The following is a 20,936-nucleotide window of genomic DNA, read 5'->3' as shown; positions in this document are numbered from 1 at the left end:
AGGAAACCAGAATGTCTGTCACCGAGACTTGTAGTGTTTAGTTTAGTTTAGAGATAAGTGACAGTTCTGCATGAGCACTACAAACTATCTAAATACAATTAGAGAATTTAATTTAATTAATTAATGTGCAATAATTCGAGACAATATTTGTTTCCACAAGTCTGTATGGACATACTGGGTGGGCCAAGAATAAGTAGTCCAGCTCCACACCTACCCCATGTCAGCGTTTATTTTTCATTTAACCATTTGCAACACTTCTTATGACAAGTGACTATGTTATCAAACCTTTTGAAATAAACTATTATTGTAATAACTGCAATAATGGTGAATGGTAATAATTAAGCAGTAGTTATACAATATCCACTTGCTCGTTGTTTCAGTTCGGGGCTACTTATTCGTGACCCACAATGTATAATTCAATACACAAGAGAAACTATTTATTTTCTCCTCTTCCAAAGAAAAACTGAACAGGAATCAGGACTCTCATCATCAAGATAATTCATGATTCGTGGGATATTCTGCATATTTCCTTACATATACCGTTCTCGGATAGAGTGGATGAAAATAAAAATAAAAAAATAATTAGAAGAAAAAACTCTATGCTTTTTACCGATAAGGTAATATGAAATTACTGTCAATTTTTTTAAAAAAAAAATAGCTTCTCTTCACACAGTATTTTGTAATCTGCGATATAATATGAAACTTTTTGTATTTTACAAGTACAATGTCTTCCTATTATTCTATTTCATTTCATAAATAGCCATTGTGCATCTCCTGGCAACCCTGAAATTACGCCCAACTCTATAGGCAACCCTGAAATTACGCCCAACTCTATAGGCAACCCACCAACGCCTTCTGTAAGTTGGGTTGCCTATTATAAAATGTTATTCTCCTGAAACCTTTGGTGAACACACATGGAGAGAATATGACACAAACCCCACAGAAGATTATGTACTGGCTGTAGTCAGACGCCCGAGGCTTGTTAGTCTGTAAAATCCAGTGCAGGGTGTACTGCGTGAAGAGAGGTGCGTATTGTGAAGGCGGGCGGAGTGATATATATTTCATCAAAATAAAATTTATATAACTTTATATGCTAATATAACAAAAATTCAGAAGATAAAAGAATAGAGTGTGAAATAAGAGTATATTAAGGCAAACCAAACACACAGAATGAAATAATTTGTGACTGCTTTGAAAGAGCAGTTGTTGTCGAGCGTCCATTTTGGACTGGACCTACAGTTTCAAAAATTGAAAGAAAAAGACACAAAAGCTGCCGACAACCGTGCTCTAGCATACGTAAAATTACAATAGCAATTACAATGTTCGAATTAACGGGAGGGTTTATGGGGACAACCCCCCCAAAAAAAAACGTTTTATCCCCGGCAAAAAAAAAAATTATCACTGACTCTATTTCTATCCCCTCAAAGAAAATGGAATTGATAGCATATAATATATGCTTAATTATATGTGTAACAATCACAATTGAAAAATCATTCGTATCCACCAATAGTCCAGTCACAGACAAAGGTAATAGGCAAACATGGATCTCAGGCAGCAAACTGGTGCGTTTTTAAAAGAGCGCCTGCAAGAAGTTCGTATATCCTCCGCTTGGAGGCGCCCGCTTTTACTTCTGGATCAAACTATCAATCAGGAGATGGCGCTGGTAAATTTCAAGCAACTGGCGAACGTGACGTCACGGGAGACACTCCGCGGGATGTGTGTTTGTCTGTGGTCCAGTCGTCAAAGCCTTGTGGATTAAAGAAAAAAAGGGGGGTACCATTCTGTAAATGAACAACTTTCCGAGCCGAGATAACAGCAGGCTGTTTTCCACTTGAGTTTTCATGGCATAGTGTTGATATTTTACAGGAATTAGAAACTTGTGGGTAGGTCAGATGGACACTAACTTTGAACTTGTCAATAGAAACTTGGTCAAGTTCTATGTGCTACTAATTCGATAGCTATTTTTGTGTATGAATTTGAGTTTTCTTTGAATGTAAACATGTGTACTTAGTGTCTCTAAATTACGTTTAAATGTTATCATAAGATATAAATGAGCTAGATTAGAACCATGGGCGTCGCCAGAAATTTTCTTGGGGGGGGGGTCGAAACGAAGATGTCGAGGACACCCTCTTCAAATATATTGTGGCACAGGCCAGTGGCATATGCAGAAGTTTGTCAATTGGGGGTTCATGTTTAAAATTGAGGACTACAAGTGGTAAACGTTGTAAGTGCCAAAAGCGAAAGTGTTGGGAAATAGCATCGTGCCGCACATCAGCCCGTAAGAACGTGCACACTAGTGACCTCTTTACACGCCCTTTGAACTACTTAGAGGGCTACCAGCTACATTTCACGTTTACCACATTATAAAGCATGGTACATTTCACAGTTTAACGTGGAAAACGGTGTTTGAATTATTGTTATTTACCAATTTTAGTCTTTAATTATTGCATAATCGGTATTTTAAATTATGTTGTTGTTGTTGTTAATAATATTAATAATAATAATAATACTAGTAGTAGCAGTAGCAGTTTTAGTTTAGTTTATTTTAGCATCCAATAAATTTATTATATGAATAATATACAAGGTGTACAACTTTGCTTCCGCCGTTTTCCGACAGGTGGCAACAACAGGAAGTATCGGTCGAAAGAAGCAGATCGCAGACATCACGCACTTAGCTTGGACCTCTGTCAAGATAACCCCATTCAAACATTAGTCGAGTGGTGTGTGCATCGTGAAGTTGTTCGCGATTGAAAATGTCAGTGTACGAGCCAAATTCTCGCCATTTGCGGGAGGTTCTACTTTTTTGTTTCAATATGAAGAAAACTGCGGCTGAGGCTCATCGAATGCTCTCCACTACGTATGGTGAGGACGCTATAAGTGAGAGAACCTGTCGTGAGTGGTTTCAACGCTTCAAGAACGGTGACTTTAACGTCGAAGACCGGCATAGTGGTGGAAGACAGAAAGTTTTCGAAGATGCAGAATTGGAGACATTACTGAGTGAAGACTCGCGTCAAACTCAAGAAGAATTGGCACGATCATTGGGAGTGACACAGCAAGCCATTTCAAAATGTCTGAAAGCCATGGGTATGATTCAGCATGACAAAGCACGACCCCACGTTGCCAAAGTGGTGAAAACGTACTTGGAAACATTAAGATGGGACGTCCTACCCCACCCGCCTTATTCTCCAGACATCGCTCCCTCTGATTATCACCTGTTTAGATCAATGGCTCATGAACTGGCTGACCAACACTTCCGATCTTATGAAGAAGTCAAAAAGTGGATCGATTCGTGGATCGCCTCCAAAGATGAACAATTTTTTAGACTCGGCATTCGTACGCTGCCCGAAAGATGGGAGAAAGTAGTGGCCAGCGATGGACAATACTTTGAATAATGCCTGGGTAAGCAATGTTTTTCATTCCAGCGTCATATTTTTATCATATTTTTGGGGAAAAACGGCGGAAGCAAAGTTGTACACCTTAGTACTTCTTAAAACCAAGATTACATAATAGTTACTTCTAACATTAGTAGCAGCAGCAGCAGCAAACGCAGTAGTATAAGAAGCTTCGGAACGTGTGAAAGTTACAAATTAGCAGAGTTTCAGTGTTGCAAGTTATGAAAGTTTCGTACCAAATTCGATATCTCAAGTCAATTTTTAAACAATGACGCAAAATGAAGTGAAATGAAGTGCTTCGTTTATAAATTGCCATAAATTGGAAAAAAGTAAATGGAAATAACCAGGGGGGTCGACCGACCGGTTTGACCCCTCCTCCCTGCCGACGCCCATGATTAGAACCAATGTTCAAAGGTAACATATACAAATTTGCATAGCGCCCCAAAAATAAATATCTCCCGAAATAAACTCACAACTACGCCACTGAGTGGGCATCATTCCAAAGCAAAATGCTCAATTTGCGCACAATTTGCTGAGTATCACTTTTGCATCCCACTGTACTGAAATATGTAAGTTCCTTTAATTACATTTTTTTTTATTTTTGAAAAGAAAAAGAAATCCTTGGGGTGCGGAATGTTTGCTTGATTGATTTGCTTCCCTTTTGTGCCACTTTTGACTAATTGCGAAGATGGGGATGAGTGATGACGTTATGAAATTCATGAATGGGCAAAAATCCAATCAAAGGCCAGGATTCGAACCCAGGACCCCTGGCGTCGTGGCGCGATGTGTAACCACTCCGCCACGGAGACCGGCAGGGCGCGGAAGGGTGTGATGGTTTGGGTGCGCAAGCACACCTCACTTGCACCCCTCCCTGGTGATCGGCGTCTGGCACTCTCATAGTTTCTTGTATGACGTTATACATTTAAGGGTGGAGCTTGTGTCACATTTGCGTGCGAAAAGCAAAATCTCATGCCGAGACGAATAGGATATCAGAACACGCGAACGCTACAAAGTTCATTTGAAACAAAAGAGCAACCATGTTCTCAAAATTTTGTACTTCCTGCACGCCACTTCGCACGCCAAGCCCTAAACCCTCGTCTGCATAGAGTTCCAATCCATTGTTGGAAGAATTGTAAACGCTTCTTAACAATGGCAGAGAATGCTCACTAACGCGGATTGACGCCAACATAATGGGAACCCAGATAATGGGCTTTCGGTAAACACGCAGTTCGGCGCTTCCATGCATTGTAACAGAGATTTCACGCAAGACGTGGCAACGCCGCAAGGCACGAGTTAATAACTTGTTCCGCCGTGGGAGGCGCTGCGGTAATGAAGACTTCATGTCGGTCCGAAGAAAGAGAAGGGAGGTGGAGAATACATGGGAAAGTGATGTTTTGGTGTCGAGATTACAGCCCGACGTGCGGCCGGTGCCTCTGTAGTGACCGACCAGGTATTCCTTATGGCGGAGGATCCGCCCGACCTCCCAAAAGATGAAGCTGGCGGTGTTGCCAAACGTTTCGGGCTCGCGTGTGGTCAACTCGCTTCCCTCCTCTTGACCCTTCGGGAGATTTAGGAACGTCACAATATCCTCCCCCCTCCCACTTTTCCAGGGAGTGAGTAATAATTTGTTTTGCATGAGACAGGCGCGGTGTTGAGAACTGATTGGCTGTATGTAGTGTGAGACAGGGGCGTCGTTAGAGTGGGGAGGAGGGGAAAGGGGAGCATTTTTTCGTGAAAAATAAAAATGTCAGCTTTTACAGCAGGGAGCAGAGAATATTTTAGAGTTGTTATTTATTTATTTACTTAGGGCCGGTTTTTCAATGTTCACGCAAGGTTCATGTTAGCACGTAACTGGAAGTTAGTGAAAATTTCGGTTTTTCAATGTACAGTTAGCTCGTAACTGGAAATCTGGTGGCGATTATTTTTACTGGTACTTCTTCTTGCAGTTACCAGCCAAACTGGAAGTTGCGAAGCAACATGGATGCCTCGTGCAGCTATCGAAGTTCCACACTCGCAACTTCACTGTCAGATTAAACAAGATATGATTCATAAAACTTCTCGGAAAAATATTACAGTAAATTTTAAGTTTTTTTTAAAACCCAGGCTGTGCGCCAGTCGACGCGGTTTGAAACTATACTAACAGATGGCGCGCAATTCACGCTTTATTGTTGAATGATCTTCTCGGAGAAATATTACAGTAAATTATAAAATTATTTTTACTCGTACCTTCATATTTTTAGAAGTTTAGAAAGCATGCTTACTATTAACATGTTGTTTTTTCGCTCAACAACATGCATAGAGAGGTACAAAGCATGCAGTCAAATGCATAGGCGTAGCTAGAACTTTATATTTGGGTGTGCACAAAGGAAAAAATGAAGTCTTGTACCTTTTAATAGCATATTTTCCAACACAATCACTTGGCTCTTTAACTGCACTGATATTTGTAATGAAATATAAATTCACTAAATGACAGTGTTGAAAATTTCTGAATATATGTAGTGGAAAAAAAATCAAATTGCATAGAAATTACACACACACAAAATGTTCATAAATATTACAAACAAATACATCAAAATATACGCCATCTATAACAAGAGACGCCTGTTAAAAGGTACAATGTTCTTAAACCCATCAATAACTTAATTTACATCAATAGACTAAGCTTTTTCCTGTTCCACAAATAGCAAGAGCAGGGCTTCCAATCTATCCTGCTTCTGAGTTGCTCTTAAATTAGCTTTAACTTGGGAAACCTTGGAGAAAGCTCTCTCACACGTGCAGCTTGTGACAGGTATAGAAGAAAGGCGCTGTAGTACAGAGTAGAATGCAGTAAATATCTTCTTTCTCCAATGACATCAAAAAATCGAAAATCTATAGACACCAGTTTCATCAGCGATAATGCACACGTTTGTACCAAGTAATGACATTTTCAACTTCTTAGAAACTGCCGCTTATTTTCTCTCTTATTGAAATATCTGTCTTTAATTATCTTTGATAAAGCAGCCCATTAGGGTGTGCCTAGCCACACCCGGCACACCCCGTAGCAACGCCTATGGTCAAATGTACAATATTTGCATATTAATAATAATAATAGTGTTTATATCAACAAACAGGTATTATTAATGTTTGGACTGTAGTTCTCTTCACGCTTCTTTGACAAGAAAGTATCTGCGCTTGCGCCCCATAACACGTGGAACTGACCTTTATTAGAAGAAAACTGAGCCTAAAAGTTTCAGACACAATGACAATTTTATCTGAAAGTGTAACAGCATGAAAACACACAAAAAAAAAAAAACAATACAACATGTCACAGCGAAAAAAATTTAAAAGTTCCGATTGTTGGAGATATGTGCTCTGGCAAGAGAATGTTAACATTTGGAGGCAGATTATTATGCAAGTCAAGAAACCTATAGAAAATAAGCCATTGTAGAAGGGAGAGCCTTGTAGTGGGATTGTAAAAGAGCTTTATGTTGCGGATTGGTTGTGCGTGTATTAAATTGATTGTTTAGAAACAATAATAATAATAAGTAATTTTTTTTAAGGTACGGTACTCCATACCCGCACATTTTATAGGTGAAAATAAAACTGATAGACAATTTATTTTAACGAAAGAAATATGCGTGTTTGTATAACTACGATCATTTATAAACACACCATAATGAGTAGTTCTCATATGCACAATAACAAACCACTTCAAGAGTATCGGGAACTTTCTTCTCATAAAGAAAACACCTGATACTACTAATAATAATAATAACAATGTGCAATTATCTTAATCAAAATGTGAGTGGATTTCCTTTTATGTACACTCACGAACATCGTGAGTGAATTGGAACTATCCTATTAAAGTAGATTCTGTCGTTACAATAAGGGATGGCCAAATCCGGATAAAATTTTATCCGAATAGCGGATAATTTTCTTTCCGGATATTCTGATATCCGAATTCTCCGGATTATCCGGATGTCCTAATTATCCGTATATCCGATATTCGGATAATTCGTAATGATCCAGATATTCGGATTATCCGATATGTCCGGATATCCGAATTTGTGCATTATCCGGACAGTATGACAGTTCATTCGTTTTACGTGCTACTCACATAATCTCTTGTTCGTCATTATCGCATTTCACTATACGTATTTTCCATAAATCCATAATCAAATCTGTTCTATCCGGATATCGAAATTATGCGAATATTTGGATTAACCGGATACATGGTCGAGCAAAAAAAAGCACATTGTAGCACTCTAGTTCACACCCTGCTACGTCCTCGAAGAACGACAATTGTTTATACAGTAAGCATGCATGCAACCAGCATGGAATCACTTTCCACACTGCCATCAGTGTTGCCACAATCTGATGGCGCAAATTCCCTCTGCAAGGAGCAAAATTTCCCTTTTTCGACTAATTTATCCCTTCGACTAAAAAATCATAGTCTATAATAATAATAATAATAATAATAATAATAATAATAATAATAATTAGTAAAGTTTACTTTAAGTGCTGATAATAAATAAAAATAATAAGTATTAGTGGTATCTAGTATTTTCGTTGGTCCATGTTCGTATTTACAAAAAAATGTTTAACAATGCTTACATAATCAGGTCAGATGTTCCAAGTTCGAACATTGGCCAGGAAAAGTGACGTAAAAAAATAGAAATTTAAGTATGCATACAAGCTTAAACTCAAAGGAATGGAAATACCAAGTGACAGCAATAAAAAATGTTAATATGGAAGCAAAACATAATATAATGCGTCTATTCAGTCCGATATCTTCAAATTTCCCTGAAATTCTAAATTCCTTTTTCCTTGTTGGCTTAAAATTCGGTCACAATTTCCATGCAAATAGAGAAATTTCCCTTCATGTGGCAACACTGACTGGCATTTATGTTTTCTGTCAATAAGTGGCGACACAGTACTTGGAAAGGAAATCATCAGAGAAAAAGTTGATACTCACCCTTCTTCCGGCTCTATTGTTGTGTAGGTTAACAATGGAGTGAGTCGTTTTCTTCGCTTTCTTCTTCCTGTACGGAGCGTCCGCGAATAGTTTGCTGAATTTTAAACCGTACTTCACATTGTCTCCGCAACCGCCCCACTTGAAGTTGCCGTTAGGGGGTTCTCGCGGCGTCTGACCGCATCCACAGTAGAAAATAGATCCGGCAGAGCACGCCCGGGATACTGTGAATGTGATGGCTGCAGCTGTGATGGCGTACACATAGGCTTGCTCCCTCGTTCCTGGAAAGATAAGTTCAATAAAACTTCAGAAAGAGTAATTTTGGATATACTGCACATTCTCTTTTATAATTTTCTTAGCATTTATGCTGTGCTAGAAACGCTACCGTGTAAAGTAAGAATGTGTAATTCCTTTTGAATGCAATAGTAACTAACACGGCAATTTTACAAGCATTTATATTATGTTCAAAATCAGTGGCGGCGATTGGGTTCCAAACTTGGAGGGGGGGGACAAAGTGCCGAAACTGGGGGGAGCAACTATTCCCCACGGATCCCATTGTTTGAAATGCAATTGTATGTATAAAGTGAAAATGTTATGGTATTTTCAATGTTATAGCATGGCAATTGTAACTGTGAAAATAGAAAAATGTTCTCCATTGGAATAAACTAAAATTGCTCCTTCCCTTTTGTTTCTTCCTCTATTATCTCTTTATTTCCTTCTATCTTCTTTGCATCTTTCGATCTTCTTTTCTCAGTTTTAGTACCTCTTCGTTCCTAACTTATTTGTCTGTGTTTGCTTCACACTTTCTCTCTATTGATCTGCTATTCCTCTTCCTTCTCTTTGTATCTCTCTTTCTGCCTTTCTTTTATTATATTTCTCTTATCCACTTCTCTCTTCTTTATATTTTTCTCTCCCCCTCTCTCTCTGGCTTCTCTATATCTCTTTTTCTCTCTTTCTGCTCTGATTTTCTTCCCTCCTCCCTTTCTCTCTCGTTTCTATATTTTTTCCTGCCTCTGTGCCTCGTATTTAATTATCTTCGCTTCTGTTTTTCACTCCTTTTCTCGCTCCTTATGTATCTTTCTTTATGTGTCTCTCACTTATGTCTCTTTTCTCTAACCCTGTCTGGCTCTTTAATTCAATTCTTTTCTCTCTTTCTCTAAGCTGCATATTTCATCACTCTTGTTTTCTTATGGTGACATGATGTCGACATATCTAACTTAAAGATACAACTCGATTTTGATACTCCTTGAAAACTTTTCTGCGGGGCCCATGACCAAGGCAATTTCCTAAGCATTTATGCTGCACACAAAATGCAACTGAGTGAAGTGAAAATGTTATCACATTTTTGCAGTATTTTCGCAACGCAAAGTTCGAAATGCTACTTTTGTAAAGTAAAAATGTGGCTTTTACATCACTACAATCTGTCCTGATTTTTCCTTAGCATTTCCACTAACATGACTAACCAGAATGCTCTATGGGTGCCACAAAGGTGGCGGTCGTTGGCTGTGTAAGGAATTTATCTAAATTAAAATTTCGAAAACCAATCTCTATTCAACTGTGAGGGAGGATACATTTTTTCTGATTAGGGAAAATATGCTTGAGTTCAACACACGCTTAGACATTATGCTACTTACTGAGATTGTCAATGCGTGTTTCGAAGTATACAGTAGTTTGAACCTATTATATGCAATTAAATACGTCTCGCAATATAAATAATTTTATTTGTATCTGTCTGTACATGAATATCCAAATATTAAAAAATCACAATCGATTACTTTTAACATTTATGTCTAAGAAGCTATTCAAAATACAAGCAAGAAGTTTAATGAGTCAAACAATGGAAAGGTAATGTCTTCATTATTTTCTGACGTCTTCTGTAGCACATTTAGAGGAAAATTACCTGCTGATATCTGGTCTTCCAATTCATTTTATTGTTTTATTCATGCTGTGTTATTGGTTGAACGAACATTACATACGTATACAGTGTAAAATAAATTAAAATATATTTGTTACAACACTAAAGTTCAGTCGCACTTTAGAACAAAGCTCTTCGGCTATTGTCGGAATTTTCCGTGAGTAGGATCGTTCACAATCCTCTACGAGCATCATCCGCTCATCAGCGTAATCCATTGGCTACGACAGCTTCCCCGAAAGAAGCACGATCATTGACGAAGGTGACCGAAGAGCTCTGATTAAAAATGCATACTAGGTATATGTAAGTTACCTGTCGTGAGGTCCGCCGTGTGATTCGGTGCGTTGTTGATCGACGAACAGTTCCATCGTCTGTCTGCGAAGAGCAACTGGCAGGTGTGGGCGCTTTGGTGGGCAGCCTTCGCTATCTGGGGCATCACGTCCACCGTCTTCTTGCACAGCTTAACTTGTCGCTTCACGAAGCCGTACTGCAGTTTCGCCCTTCTGCAACTTCCGCTACTGTTCCAGAAGGTGGTCATTGCTTTCCTCACCGCCCTGGAACGAAAGGGGAGTTTAGTGTCTCAAGAATTGTATGTTGAAAGGTTGGATGGTTCTTTTCATTCTTGAACTGTACAGTCACAGACAATAAAAATGGGACACCTAGGATCATGAAATACTCGCTTCCCTGCAAGGCGTAATGTTTGTTGCCTAACGCTACGGCGGTGGTAGAATTTGCCATTGAAAAATTCCTATTAAATCGACTTATCGCCGTAGACTTAGACAACACACATAACATCTTGCAGGATCTAAACGCACGGCCATGAAATTAGGCCGGCGGCAGATGTTCTCGCTGTTGCCATGTCGGAGCACAGCCCCGTGTTATCGGAGGTTTAAGACAACGAAAGATCTCGTTCTAGAGTTGTAGACTGGTCTTTGTAATCTATGTGATACAATCTGACAGTATTTGCTCGAAAGGTCAGGGATGGCACAAAAGTGTCCCGGAGAGAGGTCGGTCTGACGCTCGAACTAGGCAATGCAGCCCGGTTGACGTTGCCACACAGTACACGGGAACCAGCTACTTTTGTCCCGCTCTCGCTTTGCTTTTCCCGCATGTGGTACCAGCGCGATTCTGCCCAGCCGCCTATTTTCATGACCGTACGTTTAGGTGTTCCATTTTTATTGCAGGTGACAAAACAACCAATCAACATTGTGATGGACAATTTGCCTCATATTATCTTTATCATGGACTGAAGCAGGCAAGAAAGTACAAGACACTACACTAAAACATATGACATTAAGTAATAATGTGGGACAATGGTACAGGGTGCGCACAAATTATTAGTCGATTTTGTAAAACGTATTTTCGCCAGGACGGAAATGCATGATAATAGTACCATTTGAAAGAGGAATATTTGCAGTTTCACACAGGCCTTAAATGCATTCAATGTACACCCAACGTGTAGCAGGGCAGATGTTCAGGCAGGTACTATTCTCGGCAAACCTTCTCAAGCATTTCTTGTATGATGTTTTTATGACGGTCTCCCAGGTCACCGGACCTCAGATTGTGCGGTTTCTTCCGGTAGGGTTTCATCAAAGACAATGTTTGCGTTGCTCTCCACGGACACTGCCAGAATTGCGTAGGTCCATCGACACCGCTTGAGAAAGTTTGCCGAGAATGGAAAGAGCTTACCTGAGCATCTGCCCTGATACACGTTCGATAAATACAGATGCACAAATACAGCAGGTTAACCAGGATTCATAGAAGGATATAAGGAATACAGAAGACAGAAACAATTAAGAGAATACTAAAGGAAAAACGAAGCACTCCACTTGAACCAGCATTTAACGATATACTCATCTGTAAGACACAAATTACAAATACAAGTGATCTGGAAATGGACAAAAGTAGGAAGAAAGCTAAAGGCAAAACAAATATGCAATTTAGCATTGGTCCAGTTTTAAGTAAATACAATGCGAAATTAGTGCCTCCCCGACGTCGTCGCCTTGTAAGCAAGGGGTCCCGGGTTTGATACCAAGAGAAAGCACACACTGATTTGGATCCCACTTTAAACTGTAGACCCAGTCCTAATTAGCCTATCTGTGCATAAAGTGGACTCAAAACAAAAACTAGAAAAACAACAACTAAAAAACAGTATCAAAACAGTAATAAGATAACAGTATTCAGAATTATAAAAATAAATCGTTTCCTGAGATGTGGTTGAGAATCGTTGGCGATTGCAAAACGAAAGACAGGCCTAATTACTCGGGGAGTGGGAGAGAACAGGAAGACGTTCCTTGCGGTTTCGAAGACTACATTTCGTGACCTCTAAAAACCCGGCGCCTTTCAATTACCCGATTCGATCCTTCGCATATTGCACCTTCCCTTCCCCCGATTTTTAGCCGGTACCACCTCGAGTAATCTTTCTTCGCCACACCTTGAATCACAGTCCTGAAGACGGTGGGAAACAATGATTTCTACATCCTACCATGGGAAAAACAATTTCCTCTCATTCGCTGCCCCTCCTCCCGGAAGACTGAGGTGGAATGGTTAACATATCGAATTACATAGCCAGGAACAACACTCATGGATAAGACATGGACTGTGTACTAAGGATGGTCATAAAATCCGGATAATGGATATCCGGACTTCATAGTATCCGATATCCTTTTCGGATGCAACTGATAATCCGGATATCCGAATATCCGGATAATTCTGATATCCGGATAGTGCACATTTGATGAGGGATTTGAAGAAAATCCGTACAGTGAAATACGACATTATCAATAAATGAATATGTGGATAGCCCTTAAAACGGAAAAACGAAAAAGCTGTCAGGATGTTGCACATATTCTGATATCCGAACTATTCGGATAATCTGGATATTGAAAAATCCGGATAATTCGGATATCCGGATATCAGAATATCCTATATCCGGATATTTTAAATTCGGATAGAAAATTATCCGAAATCCGGCAGAGGTACATGGTGGTTTGGATTTCACTTTAAAAACTAGCTCTCGTCTCGTCTATTATCCTATATGTGAGTAACGTTGACTTAACACCAACATTAAAGTCTTAGACAGGAGTAGCCCTTCAAGGGGCAGCACCTGCCATACTGCTCTTCGCTTGATGGTGCATATCGAGTCCCATCGCCGCTGTTTTCTGGCTTTCTAGATTGGAGCCCGTTATTTCTCCAATTGTCCTGGCGATGCTGGGTCCAAAGTTTTGGATCTCCTACCGAGAATCAAACCCGGGACCGGGTTTTCATCGTCTTCATTATCCTAAAGAATTGAAAAACAAATGGACAAAATTATAATATAAACGTATGAATTTATTGTACTCCAAGGAGGATTGACATTTTATTCCATACTTTTCTAGTTATTTAACGCCGATTTTCTTCTTCTTACGTTGGTCGCAACGATGAATATGAAAGATGAAACAGTAGAATTGGTTATTGATTAATATATTTCTCCACAAATACTAATAAATCTCTCGGCAGTAACGACATGTCATTACGTAAACACAGTACAGAAGCGGCATCATACGTTTCGCCTCTAATTATCGTCAACAATTCTAAATTTAACTGGTATTGTAGGTCCTTTGACAACGTAAATATTTCATTTAAGGGCGAACCATGTGGTAACAGGGCTTTTTCGGATCTCAACCACAGAAAACAAACAACTTTATATATATATATATATATATATATATATATATATATATATATATATATATACACACACACACACACACACACACACACACACACAGGGCTCGAAAAATTCCGGTCGCCAGGTCGCCATGGCGACTAAATGTTTCAGCCTGGCGACTGTGATCTTTTGCTGTAATATGTACGAAATTTTGATGATTCTAAGTTCAAATTGCAGTACATCGTAAGTTAGCAAATTATTATTTTTTTTATCAACTTGTGAACATTCCATAGAGTCAATAACAATTTCTTACCCTTTGTCCCTCATTTCCTGCTTTCTCAAATAATTTAGCGATGTTTTGAATACCGTGATGCTCAGCATCTTATACAGAGAGTTTCAAAATTCGCACAATCCAAACTTTGGAAATGGATATCATAAAAACCGTAAGAGATATTTACACCGGGTTTTCTGCATTATAAAGTCTCATCCATTGAGATATTTTTCAATGCTTAAAAGTATCAGTTCACTCCGAACAGAAAATTATATAAATTAATAACTGACCGAAAGCAGCATTCAAATTTCTCCAGAAATGAACTTCTGAGTAAGAAAAATATGTATGAAATTATCGAAGGGTCATAATTAGACATTTGATGAATGATGCCATGTGAGTCTGTCATTTGCGACCAATATTGGTCATGTGCAACATTTGATGAATTTTTGACTGGCGATTTTATGGGTTGAGTGAAAAGTGCCACTTTTGGTACATATATCCGTATATGTCAACACTAGCAGGTTGAAATATTGCCAACAGTTGCATGCAACATGTGTCTACACAAAAAAGTAAGTATTTACGTGAAAAATCGTAAATCAAGATTTTGTGCCGAAATTGGACCCTTGAGAGAATCCTAGGCTGCCCTTGGCTCACTTTCGCCGCTACTGTGCCTGTTTTTTTTTTTTAAATTGATTCGGCATGGCGTATTCATTGGAGCAGTGCGTGTGCATCGCTTTAGAGTATTTACTACTCATTCTTACTCATATGCAAGAGGTTTTCCAATAAAAATGCCCTGCTTCTGCTGTACCTCACAAAGCAACTGTTTTACAACCAGTTAAACACCAACAAATGATCCCACAAATTGTTTGAGTTGGTATTTATTGTTGAAAATCAGTTCTCAGATGTTTTCAGCAAATTAACAATGATTTTTAAAATAATGTAATTGATTTTATTAAGATAAATGCTAACATAAATTTATGAGCCCGGTGATAGCCTATAGGATTAGTTTAGTGCACAGAAACCGGTGTAAATATCTCTTACGATTTTCATGGGCAACTTTTGAAACATACTGTACGTAGTATGCACAATTGCTAGTAGGTGGTTTACTGGCGCCTGATTTTCAGAGCTGGCGCCTAGCTTTGAAGAAAATTTTTCAAGCACTGTGTGTATATATATATATATATATATATATATATATATATATACTTGTGTGTGTGTATATTAAGGTTGAGCCTATACCACTTTCAATTGATACCCATATCGATGTAGATACGCTTACCGATTTCTACCGACATCTATACTTGAAAATTAGAAGTTTTTCGAAATATTGATCAGTATTAGTGTGCAAGTATTCTATTTTAACTACATGCATGAATTTAACAAGAATGTTTCTTCAAAATACAAAAATTACATCACAAAATCCAGTTTTTCACGCAAAATGAAAATAATATTCGAATTGGACATAACTTTCCAGTGTAATTAGACTCAGCGAACATGACGCAATGCATTTTTCCGGACCCTGCAAAAGACTGCATCGGACTCCTCCCCCCTCCTCCTCTCCTGCAAAATTACTTTCTGGATAGGACCTAGATTAGCGGTGTAAAATAGGTTAGACACTCTATCCTCAAAGTCACACTTAGGATAAGGAAATATCGTGCTCAGGAATAATAAATTATTCTTCAGAATATTGCAACACTGATTCAACATGGATCCTCCATAAAGCTGAAGGCAAAATCCGATCTTTTCGGCCCAACAAAGGAAAAAGGGGGGCTTCGCAGCAAATTAGGGATTACACGCGACGGCTGCCATGAAATTATAGAGGGCCCCGGGCAAAACGCGGCGTCTAAAAAGAAGGGCTTTTGCTTGGAGGGATTTCAGACAAAGAGCAGATTTTTATCTGTCCGTTTCATCTCCAAAACCTGGCACCACTGTTTTCCCACCACAAGCAATATTGCCAGATTGTTTTTATATTATGTGGAACACTGAGGATCGCGTACCAACCTCGGTAGCGGACTGGTTTGTTCAAAGCGCTACAAATTGAGAGGACCTGTGTTCGAACCATGGAGGCTCACTATGGGGGGTAGAAGGGCATTTACCCGTCTGTGATATCTGAGAAAAGACAATGTAATTCGAGTGGTGATATTTTATTACAAATAATACTATTTTCTGTGACTTGAAGACTGTAAGTTATAGCAATTACTGCCATGTCGAATAAAATAAGAGGAGAACGTTTTTACCACAGGTATCTTGACTGTAACTAGAGGTGTGCACGACGAACATTTTTGATCTTGGCGGGATCGGGAAGGGAAGTTTCTATAATCCGGTCGTCCGAGAATGAAAAAAAATGCTATTTCCGGACCAGTTTCGGAACCAATAAATGCTAGCAGAATATTGTAGAAATGCCACTCGAGAAACACCAAATGATTCACATGCAAAGAGGAAAAGAAGCGCCATGCAAATGAGTAAAGTCCAGTTTACAGTGGTGCAATCTGATTATTCTGTTTCCCAATTTAGTTATACTGAGGCTGTGGTGCAAATTGCCTGCACTTCATCATATGTTTATATTTATGTAGTGCCCTTCAATGAACTCGATTTATCTTAATTATCTGATCGAATCAGATGTATTAATTAACATTTTCGAATTCAGCACATCGAAATCGTTACGAAATAGCTTATTTCATTTATGAAGCAAACAAAAGGTTGAAATTTGTAGACAGTGTAATTTGTAGATTAATCATAATAATTTAATAACAACGGCAATTAAATAATAATATTACATTGTATTATTAAGAACAATATTATAACATTATTATTACAAATACAAGATGGTGTGAAATATAGGAGCATATATTCCTTAAAATCCATATTTCTAGATCAGACTGCTAAAATATGCATTTGAAAATACTGTTCCACGAAGACAAAAAACTGTCACAATAAATAGAAAATGCAAGATTTTTAAGATAGTAAAAAATCGTTATTTCCAATTTATGAAAAAAGTATTCTTTATTATCTTTATACATATAAATATTATTAGGCATTGATTTTTTTCGCAAATACTGCCATTAAAAAATTGATTCCAATCGAAATTTATATTCATAAACTTTATATTATACAATAAATGGCATTTTAGCTCCCAACACCCATTTTAAATTTTATTTTAAAATAAATAATTTTAGTAGTTGGCACCTCCTTCGGTGGGGTCTGGACCCCTGGGCTGGATCCCCCCTTTAAATACGTTTTTGTCTGTGAAGTTATACATGGTGGACGAAATACATATATATTTTCATTTGACGAACATAAGTAGTGACCAGGAAATGAACAAACCTACAGAAATTTGAAGAGGATGTCAGTAAATTAAAAGTAGTGGTAAAATTTTGGAGATCATAAAAATCTGTTTAGCGGAAGAATAAAAGAAAAGAAATGGTGACATAGAAAGAAAGACTGGAAAGATACCAAGGGTCACCGGAAACATACTGAGAGAAATGAAAGAACTTAAATACTCAAGAAAATTACAGGAAATTAATTCTGCTAACAAGAGAAACCAATAAAGCAAAGGAAGAGCTGAAGAATCAGAAATGCAAAGTAGAGAATCTAAAAATGAGAAGGCATTGTTTGACGCACGTGACAAACTGCTTGGACTTGGAGACGAAGAATTGGAAAATCATGAGAACGGTGGAAGATCATTGGATTTGATTTTTTGTTATTTAACGTCACTTACCTGCCACTTTTTGGCTAATCGCTACGATGAGGATGAGTGATGATATGATGAAAGACACCCATACCAAAGCCGGGATTCGAATCCGGGATCCCTGGCGTCGTAGTGCGCTGTTGTAGCCACTCCGACATGGAGGTCGGGTCTAACAAAGCTTGCTAGACCACAGACAAATTATACGACAAAATAAATCGCCTATACACACATAACTCGATACTTATCAAATCATGGTTGATGCAGGACCTTCCAGATGGCGCAGTGGTATCGTCGTCGCCTTGTAATCTAGGGGTCCTGGGTTCAATACCCGGTGGAGGCAAATAGTGGTTGGATCCAACTTTAAACTGTAGGTCCAATCCCGATTAGCCTTATTGTGCATAAAGTGGACTTAAAACACCAACTCAATCAATTAATCATGGTTGATGCACTTTTAATGCATCAGGTGAGACAGTTAAACGAATTTTGATTCCTTTCAAATGATCGTGCCTGATGCATTTTTCGTGCATCACACTCAACAGCAGATGATAAAAGTACCATTTCTCCAAAAATACATAATTTGAAGTTTGTGTGCTTTAATATGTCGCTGGAGTCATATTGTCAATTGACGCATTTTGGGTAAATCAGGAATATTGAATTTCTGGTAAACGTATTTTGAAGAGCTATACGACAGAAAAAAGAATCGCCAGAATACCTTACCTATAGATAATAGGCGAAGTAACAACATGTAGAAGTAGACTGAGTAAAGATTTTTAAACAAACAACCAAGATTCTTCTCTTCGAACGCAAGTGGACTTAAAACAAAGTTTGTTTAACAATCAAGATTTTTCACATCGTGCGTAGTCCTTACAAATGAGGATGTTGCACTCTTTTCGAAGCAGAAAACGTTTTGTTTGCGCTTGACGAAATGTTCGAAAGGGTGCGATTAATTTCAACATGGCCGAGAAATTCAGCATTGCTTTCAGCTATCCATAGCCACTAGCATTTTAATATCTATTGTTCTTGCTATGTTATTATTATTATTTCTAAACAATGTGAATCTAAATTCAGAATTAATACATAATTATTTTCACACACAAGTGGGATTATAACCAAGTTTGTTTAACCAACGAACAAGATTCCACTTCGAACACAAGTAGATTTTTAAAACAGTTCGTTCAACAATCGAGCAAGCTTCTCCACTTCGAACGCAAGTAAACTTTAAAAAAAAACAACTTCTGTTGAACGAACGAATAAGATTACCCACTTTGAACACAAATGGACTCAAAACAAAGTTTGTTTAACAAACAAGAAAGATTCTCCACTTCGAACTCAAGTAGTCTTAAAACAAAGTTTGTTTAACACACAAGAAAGATTCTCCACTTCGAACACAAGAAGTCTTGAAACAAAAAGTTTGTTTAACAATCAAGAAAGATTCTCCACTTGAAACATAGCAGGAACCAAATTACTCCTCAAAATGATTTGCGTTACGTATCCATTTTACATAACAGAAACTAGCTGCCAGCTGGTAAGAGCAAATCGTCCACCTCTGCAACTTCCCAGCCCACTCCTACTTCACTGATGACGCAAAGGAAGGGTTTGACCGTCTGCATCAAAGGCTATTAATTCATGATAGTCCAGAAATGTGTGACAGGCATATCTCATCGGAAGAACGATTTGAACCTGCCTTAATAGTTAACAAACATAATAGCTATGGTCCATAAATTACGCGCCAAATTGATGGTTTGCTTGCGTTTTTTTTTTTCTGCAGTCCATTTTCCTTAGGGTGTGAACTGCACATGTCTTATTCCAGTGACTAGCGGGTAATGAATGTTGTTTGGCAACATGTTGCTTAGCTCTTGCTAAATGATGCGTTGTCACTACAAGCGAGCATACTCCACTCTTTCCGAAGCAGAAAACGTTTTGTTTGCGTTTGAGGAAATGTTCAAAAGTGTTCGGGCAATTTTTACATGGTCAGAAGATTCAGTTTTCAATCGCCCATACCCACTAATATATTAATGTCTATCGTTATTACTTTTATAGATATTTCAAAACAATATGAATCTAAATATTGAATTAATATATAATTTATTCATTCGACTTTTATTTATGAATTATAATATGTATATGTATATATATATATATATATATATATATATATATATATATATATATATTACTATATATATATTCATTGGTAAAGTTATCCTGTGCATGTTCTGTAGTACTGTGCCATGAAGGTACATTTAGGGGATGTGAGGGGGGGGTCCCACACATTCTCGATCTTGGCGATTTTGGAGGTGATGTGATTAGCATCAACCCCTCGGTACTCATTGATTTGAGGCTGGGTGAGCCACAGAGCTACTTTATGCGGGGATATAAGGCCGGAAAAATTCCGACCGTAAATCAAATCGAACCCGGGTCTCTTGCGTCGCAGTCAGACGCCCTACCTACCTTTTTTTTTTTTTAAAAAAAAGGAAAGCCCCTAAGCGGAAGCTTCATTTACTCATATCATTTCACTCAAATCTCTATTTCAGGACTTCCAGGACAGACAATCACAACCATACAGGTCCGAGCCGGGATTCGAACCCAGAAGCCCTGGCGACGTAGCGCGATCTGCTAACCACTCCGCCACGGGGGCCGACACCGATAGACCACCGCGGCTCGATATATAGGTATGCATATTGAATATATACCTATATGTGTGTGTGTGTGTGTGTGTTTGCAAGACTAGCAAGGCTCTGGCGTCTGGACACACAGCAAGTAGTATAATCCTCTGTGAGGCTTGTGTTGTGCCTTGTCCATATGTCCTTATGATTGTCCTTTCATAATTTCATTTTATCACAATTTATTCACATGTTCACGATGAGCTAAAAGTGGCAGAAAAGCGAAGGAATGTGAAACAGACACACATATCCACATGAGATTGTGAAAAAAATCATATTATTAAAATTAAGGAACCACACTTTTTATGAAAGTTGGATTTTCATGGATGCAAATGCATATTCGGCATTAAAATTATTGCATATAATTTTAATTGGAAGAAATTACTTTCACAGCATACATATGTAAGGTA

The 20,936-nt window shown here is 38.3% G+C and overlaps 1 protein-coding gene across 1 annotated transcript in view; it reads right to left on the bottom strand.

Annotated features, from left to right (window-relative positions):
• LOC145993877 (protein Wnt-11b-2-like) overlaps positions 1-20,936 on the bottom strand; it is a 181,245-nt gene that overhangs the window by 110,500 nt on the left and 49,809 nt on the right. Inside the window, exons 2-3 of the mRNA XM_083129747.1 lie at positions 10,568-10,809; positions 8,347-8,624 (exon numbers count right to left, since the gene is read on the bottom strand). Of these exons, the coding sequence (XP_082985873.1) occupies positions 8,347-8,624; positions 10,568-10,809 (520 nt within the window). The remainder of the gene's footprint in view (positions 1-8,346; positions 8,625-10,567; positions 10,810-20,936) is intronic.

The sequence above is a fragment of the Lepisma saccharinum genome, chromosome 10 (assembly GCF_977018435.1).
Source record: "Lepisma saccharinum chromosome 10, izLepSacc3.1, whole genome shotgun sequence".
Classification (NCBI taxonomy): domain Eukaryota; kingdom Metazoa; phylum Arthropoda; class Insecta; order Zygentoma; family Lepismatidae; genus Lepisma; species Lepisma saccharinum.
Note: the sequence above shows the minus strand (reverse complement) of the source record. Positions and strands in the feature narration are given on the sequence as shown.